The sequence below is a fragment of the Vitis riparia genome, chromosome 14 (genome assembly GCF_004353265.1).
Source record: "Vitis riparia cultivar Riparia Gloire de Montpellier isolate 1030 chromosome 14, EGFV_Vit.rip_1.0, whole genome shotgun sequence".
NCBI classification, from domain to species: domain Eukaryota; kingdom Viridiplantae; phylum Streptophyta; class Magnoliopsida; order Vitales; family Vitaceae; genus Vitis; species Vitis riparia.
This window is the reverse complement of record NC_048444.1, coordinates 21,553,449-21,570,394: the sequence shown is the minus strand read 5'-3', so window position 1 is coordinate 21,570,394 and position 16,946 is coordinate 21,553,449. Positions and strand designations below refer to the sequence as shown.

Below are 16,946 nucleotides of genomic sequence, written 5' to 3'. Positions count from 1 at the left end.
AACTCAACCTGAATTCCTAACGCGTACCAAACCTAACGACAATTTAAGTTTCCATCATGAGTTTCCATGAGTCATTAAACAAAATAATTATTTAAGAGCTTATAAAATAAAAATCATATTATGAAATAAAATATTAAAAGTTAATACACTATAAAAGTATAAAGGTGATTTTTATAAGTCACATAAAATATTTTAAAATATAAAAAAAAAAAAAAAGATAAAAACAACAAAAGTGCACAGGAAAGTGATAATAAATTGGTGCAATTTGCTTAGAGAATAAGTCAAAGCATGTTACCATGTTAGAGAAGGATGAGGCATGAGAAGACAAATGCAACAAATAAAATATTAAAGAGGCATATTTACCCTCAAATGATTTGTGAAAAAGAATATGTTAAAAATCCATTAAATATATATATATATATATATATATATATATATATATATATATATATATATATATATATTTATTTATTTATTTATTTATTTATTTATTTAAAATATTTGTTGTCCGATGAATGCGAGATATGGGTCATTCCCTACTTTAATAATTGTGGACTAGGAATTTTATTAGTCTAATAGGAATTTTATTATTCCTAATACTTCGAATTGGTATTTCTATAATTTATTCAAACATTGGCCATGTCAACTCAAACATCCAATTAGGTATGATTGACCCACCCAAGTTACAACCTTAGATACCATTTTAGATTGATTCGTAATACTACAACTTTGGTGAATTGTTAGGTTAACCTACGCCAAATTCAAGATATTAATATACATAATTCCAACTTGTACCGAACTCAACCTGAATTCCTACCATGTACCAAATCTAATAGTAATTTAAGTTTCCATCACGAGTTTCCACGAGTTATTAAACAAAATAATTATTTAAGAGCTTATAAAATAAAAATCATATTATGAAATAAAATATTAAAATTTAATACACTATAAAAGTATAAAGGTGATTTTTATAAGTCACATAAAATAATTTAAAATATAAAAAAAGATAAAAACAACAAAAGTGCACAGGAAAGTGATAATAAATTGGTGCAATTTGATTAAAGAATAAGCCAAAGCATTTTACCATGTTAGAGAAGGACAAGGCATGAGAAGACAAATGCAACAAATAAAATATTAAAGAGGCATATTTACCCTCAAATGATTTGTAAAAAAAGAATGTGTAAAAAATCCATTATATATATATATATATATATATATATATATATATATATATATATATATATATATATATATATATAAAATATTTGTTGTCCGATGAATGCGGGATATGGGTCATTCCCTACTTTAATAATTGTGGACTAGGAATTTTATTAGTCTAATAGTCACACCCACACATTTACATTTTTGTCCCCTGTCTAAGTTGATTTTTTTTTTTTTTACTTTAATCTTAATGAATAATTAATTCCATATACCTTAGTTTTTGAAAAGTGTGTTTTCTTAGTTTTTGAAAAATGTGTTTTGATACAATTGTATGAAAAGAATAATAAAATAGAAATCTAAGTTTATAAAATATAAATTTCAAGCATTTTATATATGTTTTGATCAAATATAATACTTTTGATCATTTAGGTACTACCTTTTAATGATATAGGTACTTCATCTAACCATTTTAGGTATTACTTTTGATATGTAAATGCACAAAACTTGAATTATTTTTACAAAATTCTTATTTTGTAATTATTTTTATATAGGTGTATAAAAATACTTTTTTGCCTTAATTTGATTTGCCTCTTTCTTGATATTTTAGTTAAATATCATTTTTATTTTGAATTAGAGGGGATGTGGGTGAAAATATAAAATGAGAAGGGTAAGAGAGACATTTGATGAAATCTCGAATCAATGAGAATTAAGTGTATATAACCAAAATATCGGGAGTTCAATGAAATATACCCTAGTGTTTTTTTTTCAAAAATTATTTATTTATTTTTTTGAGGAAGAGTAAAGGAAGAACTATATGATGGGCTATTTTAGGTACAATAAATATATTTCCCAAAAATAGGCCGAATTTGGGCCGTAACGCGTGCCAACCAAACTTCAACAAGCGCACGTGATGGCCACGACTCACGTCACTCACGTCCATAAAGTAAGGACAAAAAATATTAATTCATAAAAAATCACAATAATATTCTCTGTCCTTACATAAGCCTCCTTTTCTCACGCGTCATCGAGAGCGCGTTCATCCCACTTTCAACTTAAAAGTTGAAAAACCTCTCGTCTTACCTTTAATTAATTGGAGCGTGTTCTACACGCGCCGCTCCTGCAATGTCATGGGAGATTAAAATAACCTGTAAAATAAAGGCAAAAATAAAGCAAAAACCTTTGGCCAACCAATCAAAATCCATCCAAGCCATATATGGACATTTTCTAGAGAGAGAGAGAATTTAGAGAGAGAGAGAGAGGTTGGTGGTGGTGTCTGATTTGTGGGTCACTCCCCCCTCAATCTCTTCATTTTTTTTTTCTTGGGTGTGTTTGGCAAGTAAGAATTATTTAGTGAATTAAATGTTAGAGATAGTGAATGGAAATGAACATAGTTTATGGACCCCATTTCTCAAACCGTTCTCTCACAATCACTCTTCTCTTAAATACTTCCAAAAGCCCATCCTTCATTCAATGCCCCAAAATCTTTCACACCTTTTCCCCTTCCCACGCTCCATTTTCTCTTTTTCCAAACACTAACATACAACCATTTTCATTTTATACAAGAATCATTCAATTGAAAATAAATATTTTTCTTCTAACAATGCATTCTACTTGCTTTGTTATGAAAAATTAATTGGGATGAATTGTGCATTAACTCAAACTAAATCCATCTTTATTCATTCTTTTTCATAAATGGGGGGTTTCAACTTTTAATTTCCCCACCACTAGAGCTCATCAATTCCATTTATGAAAACTTTTTTTTAAGAATTATTTCTAAATAAATAATTTAATTTTTTATTTCTCTTTCTAGGATTAAGGGTTTGAGTAGCTGTCAATGCCTTTAAATTTGTAAATTTGGCATCTTTATGGTATAATATACATGTGGGAATGTCAGGCAAAAGGGCAGTCAAAGCAGGGTTTTAGAGAGAGAGAGGGACAGGGGAGGGAGATGCTTTTTTATTATCTTACTCTCTCAGAGCTTAGAGTGTAGTCATATTCAAAACCACAAGCCTTTACCCGCAATACCCAGTTGCTAAATTTCATCATTCTTGCCCCTTCTACATTGAAAATTGCATGTAAGCTGTCTCAATCTTGAGGTACATCTGTCTTCTGTCTCTCTTGTTTTCATTTTTGTTCAAATCTTTTGAGGGTATTTAGAGATAGATGTAGATATATTTGTTTACGTTTAGGAATTGTTTTGACAGAGGTGTTGAGTATTGACAGTGAAACCTCTGTACTTTTTGTCTTCTCTGCTAAATTATTTCACTGCCTACATTCCCTGAATTTGTCTCTAATTTAGAAGGGACCTTTTTACTTGTCTCTCTCTTTCTATCTCTAAACTTAGATTGATGGGTTCCTGCAGAAATGAGTCGAAGACTCTACACCCAGATCTCAAGGGTCGGCAAGCATTTTTCGAAATGGGTTTTCAGCTAATGTCTGATTAATTGAGGTACAGGGTCCATCTCTTGTTTAGTTTATGTGGTTGTTTCTGGGTTTCCCAATTCTGAGTTATTTTCAATTGTGTTTGTTTTGTTTTGATGCAAAAGTGGAACCAAGTGTTTGTCAAAAAACCAGAGGAAAAAAATATAAGAGTGAATTCAAGCTTTTTGGTTCAAAATGAGGGATTTCCCATCTTGTTTTGGTGAAAATGGTGTTCAAGTTGCTGATTCTTCATCCTCTAATGCTACTAAAACTGCTCAAAACTTGGTTACCTGCGTGTATCAATGCCGATTGCGTGGCCGGTCTTGTTTGATTACTGTTGTGTGGAGCAAGAATTTGATGGGCCAAGGCCTTAGTGTTGGGATCGATGATTCTGCAAATCAAAGCCTTTGTAAAGTTGATATTAAGCCTTGGTTGTTCTCCAAGAGAAAAGGGTCAAAGAGTTTAGAAGCAAATTCTAGTAAGATTGATATTTATTGGGACTTTTCTTCAGCTAAATTTGGATCTGGGCCCGAGCCATTGGAGGGATTTTATGTCGGGGTTGTGTTTGATCGTCAAATGGTCCTCCTTCTCGGGGATTTGAGAAAGGAGGCATTTAAGAAGACAAATGCAACCCCTGTTCCTTCTAATGCCGTTTTTATTGCCAAGAGAGAGAACATTTTTGGAAAGAAAGTCTTCCGAACCAAGGCTCAGTTTTGTGATAATGGGCAAATTCACGATCTCATGATTGAATGTGACACTATTGGTGTCACTGATCCATACCTGGCGATCCGTGTGGACAGTAAGATTGTGATGCAGGTGAAGCAGCTTCGGTGGAAGTTTCGGGGCAACTATACCATTGCAGTTGATGGCCTTGCAGTTGAAGTTTTCTGGGATGTCCATAATTGGCTCTTTAGTACAACTCTTGGAAATGCTGTTTTTTTGTTCAAAACCTGCCTCTCTGCAGAGAAGTTATGGGCTAGCCAACCACTCTCTGATCCGAATGTATTCCGAGATCCAAATGTAGTAACATTGTCTTGCTCACAGAGATTCCAAGATTCCCAGTCGCAAGCTCTTAGTTTCTCGCTGATCTTGCATGCTTTGAAAAATGAATAGAGAGATTTGAGATTCCTCATCAAGTGCTAACAAAATCTTTTTGTGAGTGGTGAATTTCATTGACAATGTGATTGGATTACAAAATTTGATTATAAATGGTCCATTTTGCTTTTTATTTTCCTTATCCTTTTTCCTATTGACTAGTTGGAGCGATTTGAATAGAACAGGGACGATTTTGATGTCCTGAGTTTGTATATTCTTCAAGCCAGTGTTTGTTAACTTTGTTTTCTATATTTCTATCGAAAATTCTGAAGTTAGTTAGACCAATGGCTGTGTAAAGTTCTCTTTGGTTTTGTTTGCATAATTTGCAGTATTAGCAGTTTTACACATCATATCTTTCTGTCATTAATATGGGAGCATGGCATGCCTTGACTGTAAGTATGCCCTTTTTTCAAAGAAGAGATAATGAAGAACTTGACAATGTCAAGTCTTTTCATTCTTGCTATATGAGCATTAATTGTGCTTGATTTCTTTATGTTGCAGGGGTCTAAACTTAAGCCATAGTGACTGACAAAGCAAGGTGAATTCAAGCTTAGAACGTGTTTAGCATCTATGTAAGACGTTTGAATCCACATACTTCCTTTGGTGTGGGATATGTTACATGGGTACTACTTAGAGGGTAAAGAATCTGTTTTGTACGCATATCCAACTGCAACAATTCATGGATTTTGGTATGACTCCCAATAGTCTTGCTTGTTTTTTATGTATTCATCAGCTTATGATAACAATATATAACTGCATTTAGTTACTGATCCTACATACATGTTAAATAAATCATTGTTTGATGTCCAACTTTTGCTCACACAAACTATGATGTCCACTTTAACATAGGATGCACCTTCAAGTGTCTCCTTTGTAGCCTAGCACTAGTCAATGTGGAAGTATTGTTAGAGTATCATGTTTCATCCCTTTCTCTACCTGACTTCTGCAACCATGGTCTCCAAATTGCTTTCCTCTTAGAAATTCTTTCCTATCCTACGCCTAGTGTGGGATGCTTGCACAAATTTCTGCTTAGTAGATGCTCAAGCTACTTAGACACAAATGTGGATGCTTATTTGTGGCAAATATTGATGGAGATTCTCCTATCCATTTTAGGATGGAAGAAACTGCCTTGTAGACTTGCCCTATAGAGATGTGACAGGCAATGCAAATATATGTGAGGCCACCTTCACTTGTCACCTCTACTTAGTGTTTTCATTCACCAAAATGAAGAGGGTACCACCTTTCTAGATCAGCATTGTCTTCAAGAGAGTAATGAGGTGGGTTAGTTCGCTTCTCAACTTGTCAAGAGGTTACCTTTGACAACCACCTCTCTATACCCTTCTAAAAGGGTGGCTTCTAAGGATATTCCATTGTCACATTGTGTCAAGATCAAACCAATTCAATGCACTTCTCTCGATGGTTCCTACTTGCTTAACATCCAAATACTACCAGCACTGTCCAAATAGGGAGCAAGGCTTGAGAATCCCAAAATAAGCCTAGTGCACCTCCTTGGTGGGCTTATCCCTCCCAAAATGGAGTACATTAAATGGTTCGAGAATCTTCGTGGTAGTTAGAGTGACTATTGGAAAGAACCTGTGTACATGGCAAGATTGTTTTAGCAAAATGGGAAAGAGGGATGTTCACCATTATCAACAATAAAAATGTCATCTCCAACACATTCATGCTGGTAAGGCCAGCTGGTTCGTATCATGACGCTGTCCAGTTGATCATGAGCTTAAAGGGAGTTGCCTCTCACTTACAATCTGTATATGAAGGCTGAGTGAGCTACCTTGCAAAGGGTTAGAAACCTTCAAGACTAAATCCAATTGTTAGAATTCTCTATTTCTCTAGGTATTTCCACTTGAGGGTCCCTTAGGATCTATTACCACACTCTTCAACCCTCGAACCTCTGAACCTACTTCATTCTCTTCTGGAGCTTATATATCTTACCAACTTGATCAACAAAGAGTTTTTATGAAGAATTGTTATTGTACTTTTTCTTAATGCACACAATCAATCTTTGAATTCTTATCTAGCATGGTTTTCAATTCATGACTTTTGTTGATCATGGAGCTTTGCACAACTGGAATTATTGTGTCTCAAGTTTAAAAAACACAACACCTGAATAGCCACTGCATGGAGTTGGAATATTGGATGACTTAATGGTGGAAATTTAACCTGGCTCCTGTAAGCAAGCTTTGAATCAACTTTGATAATCCAAAGCCAAAAGCCTAGATGAAATTAGTGAATGGGCTTTAATGGTGCAAATTTAACTTGGCTTCCACTACCAAGCTTTGAATTAACTTGATCATCCAAGACAAAAGTCTAGGTGAAATTAATGAATGTGTTTGTTGACATGAGATGGTATTCCTGGCTTTGTGCATTTTACCATTTTATAGGTCCACAAACCTTCTCCGCTGGCCAGGCCTGATGTTGGCAATGGTAGTTTGGATAAATTTTTATAGGGTTCACTCAAGTAAAGACAACTATTGAGATTGAATTCATTAAGGAAAATTACCATGATGATCAATACAACAACTAATTAAAATTAGCAAACAACATTTTTGTGAGTCATCATCACAACATAAATTTCGTAAGTGGATACATGTGGAAGTTCCAAAATTGCTAAGCTGATTCCCTAGCCTGGTGGGACACTCTTCTGCCTATTTGGGATAGCATTTTTTCTTGCAATGGTTGATCTTCTTGTTAAATGGCATTTTAGGGGATGCTGTGTACATACATCTAGAGGTTTTCTACAAAAGCTATATTCATGATCCCATATGCTATCGCTATTCTGGTTCTAGTGCCTTGAGAGTTGCATTTGTTTGACTTTGTTGTAGTATTCCTCTTGGGAAATAGTACCTCTTTTGTTTCTTTTTGACACGTGTATTAATTCATGATCCTTGATACTGTTTGCTTGGCATATAGTATTATTATTGTGTTGACTAATGAGTTCTTAACATTAAATTATTAATTTTGAGTGCATTCACTCATAAACCATAATTACCCTTGATTTTCCAAATGTTGTTGTGCACACACACACACACACAAAGAGCTTGTTGCCTAGGATATTTAAGACTGGAACCTTTCTTGGTGAAATTTGAGCTCCCCATGCCATGAGAAATCCTTTGATTCTGCTCTTTGTAAGCACATTAAAATAAGCACAAAGAGATTGCATTTTCCAAATACACCTCCTACTTTTAACAAAAAATTGTGATGTTGACAATTTGAGTTGTCCTCAATAGGTGATTTCTCAATGTCTTGTTTATTGGTTAAGCTCTAAGTGGGGAGAGGGAATTGCTTTTTGTATCTCTCCCCACTTTATATGGCTTGATGGCACCTTCTTATACAGTGCGTATGCTTTTGTGCATCCTTTTGTTAGGTGCTTTTAATATATTTGGTCTTTGCCTATCAAGGAAAAAAAAGGTGAGGTGTCCTTCATTGAACAAGGCAAAATCTAAGACACCCTATATAAAGTAAATCACCAAGATAACAAAAATTGTGTTCACTTGCTTTACAGGAGGACATGATAGGTTGATTTCTCCTTTTTCTTCCATATATTGTTATACTAAGTAAATGTTGCCTCTCCTCATAATTTTTATGTTTTGAGGATTTTCTTTGATCCCTTTTCGAACAAAAAGGCCCAGCCTTAAAAGAAAAGCACATACCCCACACGGCCACACCTAATAATGTCGATAGGGTTAGTTCAAGACTAGTTGCCCTTCGTTCTACCTCATTTTTTCTTTTTTCTTTTTTTGTTAGGTATTCTTTCTACCTCATTCCTCCCATATCTCTATCACAACCCGAGGTGGGGCAAGATAGGGTAGGGAGGGAAATCAAATTTATCCCATATAGGGTAGGGAGGGTTTGTGGGAGATTCCAAGTTCAAGTCCCAATGGGGACAAAAATTTATCTATAAAAAAAAAAAAAAAAAAAAAAAAATTATCCATTTGCAGACATTTTTTTTCTAGGCAAATAATAAGATTGCATAAACAAGTACCAAAGAAACAACGCACTAGGGTACACAGGACATATGCAACTAGCATTAAAAGGCACAAAAAAGAGAGAACACAAAAAATGACTCCCTCCCTTAGTAAGAATCTAACTAATGAACAAAATCAATTAAAGGTAAAGAACCTACTTGTTGTATGGGCCCTTTTGTAAGGGGGTGAGTTCCCTTATACTATAATTCTGTGAGTCGCTATTTTAGCGCCTCTTTGCAATACAATTTTATACTTATTGATCAAAAAAAAAAAAAGGTAAAGAACCTACTTCTATGTACAACTTCACCAACAAGAAAAGATTACCAAAGAAAGAACTTTTCAAAGTAGTTGTATTGTTTCTCATTATCAAATGACCTTTGATTTCTTTCTTTTCATATAGTTCAAAAATTGTGTAAGGGAGCGACTCTCTAAAACTTCCTACCTGTTCTTCCCACAAAGGATTCTTGCCACCCTAAAAGATTCTCTCTAATAGTGGCAAATTGGACCCTAGAAACCGCCAAATAGAGTGAAGAGCAATTACCAAAAGACCTTTGTATCGGCATAGTAAAGGGGGATGCGATTAATGGATTTTTTTTCTTCAACTTTACAAAAGAAGCATCTATTGACCAGTGACCCCTCTCCTCTAAAGTTGATCTGGAGTCAATGCCTTTCCCTAGCTAGCTTCACAAGATAAAGAAGCTTGCTTTGGATGGTACCCATGGTTTCTAAATTAGACTTGTCAGAAAAGGAATTGAATCCCTTGTTCGAAGATAACATATAAATACTTAACAGAAAAATGATACCTTGAATCCCTTTATGCCACCTTGTCCTCCCCCTCACTATTCACCTACATTCCTTGTAGAGAAGAATTCTTCTACATTGTTCAGCACCCAATCATTCAAATGTCTAACAAAACAAGGATTCCAATGACCCCTCACACCTGTTTGGTCCCATAAATTCGCTACCCAAACCTCTTTTGATATGGCTAAGGCATATAAAGATGGGAAAGAAACATACAAAGGCTCATCTTATATCCTTCCAAAACTTCACACTCCTCTTATTTCCCTTAAAAAGAAAGTTATACTATAAATGTGTCATAATCCTTTTTGATAGATTTCCATAACCTAACTCCATATTCAGCTCACTTCACAAGACTGCTATCCTCCTTTTTTGTCCCCCCATTTTCCAATTATTTCCTGTTTCTAGGAAGCTCACTATTTAGTTGCGTATTGTGAACTCCACTTACACAAAAAAGCCTTATTAAGTGAAAAAAGCATCTAATGCCCAATCCCCGCTTACCCTTTTTTTTGTAGACAGTTGGTCACTTCACAAAGTGCAGCTCATTCTCTAAAGCCTTGCATCCTCAAAGGAAATCTCTTTGAATCTTCTCAACCCTCAATCCTCTAAATATTGGACAATGACATAATGTATATGGGCAAACTAGATCATGTGCTCCAAATAAATGTAAGCCTCCCCCCTTTATAGACATGATGTTTGTTTGAAAGGGTTCTATGCTTGTTTATTGAAGTAAACTTATATTGGTAAAAATTGTCGTATTGGGAAACTTTTTAGTTAACAATCACATGTAATACATTGATGGTAATGGTAACCATGAGAATCATTGATGGAATTATGCTTCAACACATATTGTTGGAATTAATTCTAAGATACCAGAGGATGAAATTAGTTTGTTATATATCCAATGCACATAATAGATGTGCTTGTTCTTGGGACTTCTATTTTTGTGTTAGTCAAGGCTATGCTGTTTTTCCATACACCAATTCATATGTACTATATTTATATTAGCCTTTGATTTATGCATGCTAAATTTGATCTAGTTTCAAGAGAACTCCTTTGATGTGGAAGTCTTCTGCATTGCATACTGTTAGAAGTGTGAACCAATATTATAGAGTAACCTCAATGGATTTCTTAATGGTTTATGTCTTAAAAGATTGTTTAATTAATGTGTTTTACACAATCTAAACATAAACGCATGAATTAGGTTTTTAAATATCCATTTTGAAATCATATATTTGCACTAGAATTTTTTTTAGTAATTGGAAAACCTTTATTGTATGGTGTTACGTGATTCGTGAAATTCATTTATCATACCATAGTATTTATCTTTTCAAAATTATCATTTTATACTTTTGTTACAATCATAGGATGATCATGTATATAATATCTATTGAATAGTGGAATGTGATTCACTATAGTTATTTATTATACTACAGTATTTATTTTTTCAAATTATCATGTTGTAATTTTGTGTTACACCTGATGTGAATAAATTTGTGTCTAACATATGAAGGTTTCAATACTGAATTAAGGAATTATGAATATTTTCAGTTCTTTTATGGAAAAACAAATTTATCAACTTATTGGAAATTTACTGAATTGAGAAATATGGGTTTACTGTGAGAAGATTAATTTCTTTCTAAAGAAATGGTATAATAAGTTGTTTTTCTTCAATTTCTCATAAGATGATGGATGGTGTTTAAAGCACAGTGCAGTCTGATCATATTCTGATGAGCCTTTTCCTAAGTAATCTCTTTTTGTGGATAAAGTTGACATAGATGAAAGTTCAATGTCTTTAATTGATTTTGTTGATTGGTTTCTTGCTAAGGGAGGAAGTTGTTTTTTATTTCTTCTTCCGGTTGTACCTTTGGTGCTTATTTATACATCCTATGTATCTTGGTGCACCGTTTTTTGGCACTTGTTTATGAAATCTTATTATTGTCCACCCCAAATAAAAAAGTGTTTAAAGCATACATACCCTTGAGTGTTATCATGAAGAACTGGTTACAAACAGAAAGGGTGAAATTCTGGAAAGATAGATGGTGTGGAGATGAACCTCTTTGTGTTTCTTTTCCTTTTGCTTTGGCTATCTTCAAGGATGCTAGGGTCAAAGATGTGTGGTGTTCCAATGAGGGTGGGGGGAGTTGGAGCCCGCTTTTCTCCAAACCGTTTAATCATTGGGAGATGGATGAGGTATGCAAATTCTTTTTGGGCCTTAATGGGAAGAGAGTCCAGCAAGCAGTGGAAGATAGGGTGATTTGGAGAGAGACTAAATATGAGAAGTTTTCTGTTAAGTCTCTCTACAAATCATTAGTTTCAGGCCCTCCAGCCTCTTTCCCTTTGTCGGCCATTTGGAAAGTTTACGTGCAGCCTAGAGTGAGTTTTTTTGGGTGGGAAGCAACGCGGGGAAAGGCTCTTACCTTGGATCAACTTCAAAAGAGAGGATGGTCTTTAGCGAACAGATGTTACCTTTGTCCAAGGCACGAAGAATCAATAGTTCACATTCTCCTCCACTGTGACAAGGCAAGGATTCTTTGGGCGTTGCTTTGCTCTCTTTTTAGGGTGCAGTGGGTGCTGCCAGCCACTGTTAAGGCGACACTTCTGGGATGGGACAGGTCTTTTGTGGGGAAAAAGAGGAAGGGTGTTTGGAAAGCAAGCCCTTTGTGTATTTTTTGGACGGTTTGGAAGGCAAGGAACAAAGTTGCCTTTGAGGAAGAAGAGCTGTCAATCCAAAGACTTAAGAATTCTTTTGTATATTTCCTTTGGTTGGAGATGAAACTGTTTATAAAAGATGGTCCTTCGACTTTAGTTGCTTTTATTGATTGGGTGGGAACCCATTGAGGGTGTGGGTTGGGCTGCTCCTACATCCTTGGCTTCCAACTAGGGTGTGGGGGGTGTTTTCTTCCTTGTGTTCTTTAAGCCACTGCTTTGGTGGTTTTTTAATACCATTATCCTTTACTTATCAACCAAAAAAAAACAACCTTTAGGGGCCATCATGGTCAAGGCCAAATTTTAGGCAATTAGTAGAATTCATCCTTTGCCCCGCTCAAAAGAGGAAACTAATTGGAGAACAAGAAACCATAGAGCTTCTGCAAAGAGTCTATAAATAGCCATTAAGTCTCGGTCCTATCTTTGATCTAGACAAGGCAATTGTAGGCAAGCACCATCAGGAAAATTGCTTGTGGAAAGTGACAATAATGGATTGTGTGAAGTCAAGTACAAAGATCACTGAAACGGAACCATTTCACATCATGAATTTCTCTGTGGTTCCCACCAAAAAGTGTCATTACCCTATAATAAAGTGAGTTGGGGAAAATGGGATTGGGTTAACTCTTGTTTGTGGTACAGAGATGACCTCATAAGATTGTGACAGTGTCCAATGTTTTTCACCAGAAAATATTTTATTTTTTTAATGTATAACGCCTGCACCAGTGCGGCTTCTGTAAATTAGCCTTTAATTTTACTAGCAGAAAAAGTATACCTTCAAAAAATAGAATGATTTGTTTCTAAATATTCTTCTGGCATTGGCTTCATGTCTAGCTTTTAGTTATCTGAAGTACCCTTTTCTCATTACAGGTGTGAATAGACATGACAATACAGTGACTTGGAAGAGTTTTAGTTCATGTTAGTTTAGTGATCATCTATGGAATATATAAGCAATCTGAGGGTTGAAAGATCAAAAAACATAGTAACATTGGCGGTTTTCCATTTCATTTTTCTGCCTAAAAATTTCTGTGTAAGCGTTAAATTTTTAGTAGTTAACATCCGTTTCAATGGTGTAAATCATGTATGGTTATTTATGCCTTTTAGAGTCAAAAGAGCATTTTTGTTCCTTGAATTCATTCAAATATGCACCCACAATCCCTTTTTTTTTTCTTTTTTTTTTTCAGATTTTGACAGGATCCAGTTTCTGGTGGGTTAAGGCATTCAAGTAACATATCAGCTGCAAATAGTTAGCATTGACCTCTGTGCAAGAAGTTACTAATGTTTCTAAACTGGAACCATCAGCCGGCTTGGAGGATATTTGTCTGATTATCTCTGAAGCTAAAGTGATGCTTTCTCCATTAGAGATAAGAAAGCTAAAAGCAACTGCCCTGCTCATAGTTGTATTGTTGTATTCCTTAATGGGCTGTTGCTGAAGATACTGAGACATTATTTATACACATAATAAATGATATTTCATCGTCTCAATCGATGGTAATAATCATTTCCCAGGACTTTGATGGTTATTAGGAAGGAAGCGTAATATTTACTTCATTGGGGTGATTAGCTTGACACTTTTGCCTCCTGTCTTAGATTGATTTTCTTCAACATTGACAATATGATGCATTCCCATGTTCAGCCCATTCACTGATCTTGGAAACCACCCCCCAGTTTTGTTATTATGAAATATTTTCAGTGTTTGGTTATTATGTATCACACAATCTCTTGCTGAGTTTTTTGTTCTGTCCTACTGCTCCTTGTAAATAGAAAGACAACTCCTGCTGATCAGCTTGTGGAAGGCCAAAGCTTTCTGTTGACTCATGAAATCTCAGTATTCTATTGTTTAATGCTCTTCCACTGAAATACCGTTCTGTTTGAAATGTCTTCTCCTAGCCACTTGGATTTGATTATGCTGATCTTGTTAATGCAGCAATGGAGTATGCAGTCACCTTTTTGATCATCTATAGCACCTGAAACTCCCGAAATCGACTGTTGGACAACAGATTATACGACGGGGGGCCTATTTTCATCTTGTTCAATTACACTACAACATTTTTTGTTTCCGTCAGGTGTTTCAATCACCAGGATCATTACACTCAACAGTAAGCATTTCTTTCTTAAATTACCAATACTATTAGTTCTGAGCATTGTATTAAATCAAGGATTAACACTGTATGCAGACATGCCCAAGCTCAAGCTTCAGCAGTAGATGTCAAGGCCGTGAATTCTCAACCTATATGCAGTACAGAGTAGGAAGCAGGAAGCAGCTGGGAACCCAAGTTTGGTTTGTGGTTTTAACTCATTAGTTTGGTTTTCTGACTCAATTGTGAATTTTATGTGAGTAATAGGCATGGTTTCCTCCTTTTTCCATTACCCATGTGAATTTATTCCTTTAGAAAGCATATTCATCTAAAAAATAAGATCCCATGGGCTTGTTTCCAAACCAATGAGACCAAAAATTGTTTGTCCCAATTTACCATTTACCATGTCTACTCTTATGTCAGATCAGATTGCTGTCTAGATGTATGTGACTTGGCTAAGTTTTTATTTATTATTTATTTGTAATACAATTAGAAATCATACACTTGGCCTATGTTTGGTCCCAGAAAATTTGGCGTAAAATGTGAGAGAAAGAAAATAGAGAAAAAAAAAATAAAAGAAAAGAAAGAATGAAGGAAAATAAAAGTAAGTTTAAACTTAATAAATTATTTTTATATATTTTTTCAAACCTATTTCATTTATTTTCCTTTATTATATAAAAATTAAATAATTTTAAAATATATGAATTTTTGATAAATTTTAAATCTATATCTTTATTTTACTTTTTTACCCATATTTATCCCACTGATCCTTTTTTTTTACACCACAACTTTCATTATTACTTGACATATTTTGTTCTAATTATAATTTATGAGGATAAATATGTTAATTTGATGATTTAAAATAAATTTTAAGTTAATTAAATAATTTTAATATTTAAAATTAAAATTAAATAATAAGTTTTAAGTCAATAATTTAAATATAATTGAACTTAAAGTCAGTTTAAATTATCTTATGATTTAAAATAAAATGTGTGATTTTTATCATTTATTTGTTTATTTTTATTTTTATTTATTTTCTTGATCCCCTATGGAGGGATGATTTCATATTTTTCACTTTAATCAAAATTGAAAGTTGAAATTATTATCATAATTTTTTAAGAAAAATATATTAATATCATAAGTTTTTTATTAATAATGGAATTTTTTATATAAAACAAAATAAAATTTCTATAAAAAGTAAAATTTCTGTAACTTTTAATTTATTCGAAGAATATTATAGAAAAAAAAATCACTTAGAAAGTATTAACTTTAATGCATTAAAGGAATGAAAAATATATTTAAATATTACCATCATTTAAGCGCGTGACACGAAAACCACCAGCCGTGACCCCTTCCTCCCATCGCTACATACCACGGTCAGCCTCCTAACCCTGGTTAGGTTAATTAGTTCAGTGTTCATACAATCACCGACATCCCCCGTAATCCGTGCCTCGACGGTGGCATTGCTGAAATTCCCCACAATTTCCTGCGCTAATTATGTAGGGGCATTATTGAACGACTGCGTGTAACGGCTCTTTTGTTCGGCCGATTTTTTTTTCAGAGCGACGACCGAAAAGGGTAGAACGGTAATTTCGTGGAGGAGGCCACAATCATCGTGGAAAACGCGTTTTGGTGGTGAGTGACAGACCAATCATATCCCATGCGCTTGAGTGGTTTGGGAAATCCTACGGTGTTGCATGTGAGGATGGTTGGCAATGATGAAGCATCATCATTCACCCTTTGATTATGTTTCATCATCGTTCACCTACGTCTTCGTATGAGTCTTACGATTCTCAAACTAATTTACGCGAAACAGTTTTTCAAAACATTCTTCTATTTTTCAAAACAAAAAATTAAGAAAACTCGTTTAATAACAAAAAGTTATTTTTTATTTTCTCTTATTGAAAACAAAAACATAATATTTTTATACAATATCTTTTAATTATTTTTTATTATATTTTCCACTTATTTTAGTTGTTTTGGGTTTTAAAAAATAATTATATAAATATATAAAATAATTAAAAATAAAACACTAAATATAAAAATTATTATTAAAATATATTTAAAAATAAATTTAAAATATTTTAGATTTTCAAACATACTTTTATTTTACAAAATATAATAAAATAATTTTTAAAAATTGTTTTCCGTGTTTTAAAACTATTTTTGAAAATAATTATTAAATAAACTTTAGAACATGACAATTATTTTTAATAATAGTTTTTTTCTTCAAAACAAAAAGATTGAGAAAACACATTTTGACAATCGAAAATTATTTTTTATTTTATATTCTCAAAGACAAAAAATGTTTTTTTATTGTTTTAAATTGTTTTCATTTATTTTTTAAGGACTATTTTTAAAAATAATTATATAAACACATAAAATGAATAAAAATAAAACAATAAACATCAAAATTATTTTTAATATATATTTAAAAATATGTTAAATATATTTTTTGTTTTATAAAATATCATAAAATAATTTTAAAAATTGTTCTTAAATTATTTGTTAGAACCATTTTAAAAAACAGTTATAAAAAAGTCCTTAGTTTTTCTTTTTTTAATTTTATTTTTCCGATTTCTTATCCATTTTCTATAAGGGACAATTAATAAATTTAGATTTTTAATTAATATATATTGATATTATAAAAATAAGTGGAGTGGTCTAAAAAACAAGTGATTTGTCACTTAATAACAAAAAAAGT

The 16,946-nt window shown here is 33.3% G+C and overlaps 1 protein-coding gene across 18 annotated transcripts; it reads left to right on the top strand.

Moving 5' to 3' along the window:
• Nucleotides 1-2,947: 2,947 nt before the first annotated feature.
• LOC117930915 lies at nt 2,948-14,741 on the top strand. 18 transcript variants are annotated; one of them, XM_034851717.1, is made up of 7 exons: nt 2,948-3,257; nt 3,524-3,610; nt 3,708-4,737; nt 5,007-5,069; nt 5,179-5,366; nt 13,349-14,263; nt 14,342-14,741. In XM_034851717.1, exon 3 carries the CDS (start codon nt 3,778-3,780, stop codon nt 4,693-4,695), a length of 918 nt encoding a protein of 305 aa, XP_034707608.1. In that variant the 5' UTR covers nt 2,948-3,257; nt 3,524-3,610; nt 3,708-3,777; the 3' UTR covers nt 4,696-4,737; nt 5,007-5,069; nt 5,179-5,366; nt 13,349-14,263; nt 14,342-14,741. The 18 variants fall into 18 exon arrangements, with proteins under 18 accessions (XP_034707608.1, XP_034707611.1, XP_034707609.1 ...); XM_034851709.1 differs by having other exon boundaries at nt 2,949-3,257; nt 3,708-5,366; nt 13,349-13,655; ... (1 more) ...; nt 14,092-14,263; nt 14,342-14,640; XM_034851707.1 differs by having other exon boundaries at nt 2,949-3,257; nt 3,708-5,366; nt 13,349-13,720; ... (1 more) ...; nt 14,092-14,263; nt 14,342-14,640.
• The last annotated feature ends 2,205 nt before the right edge of the window (nt 14,742-16,946 follow it).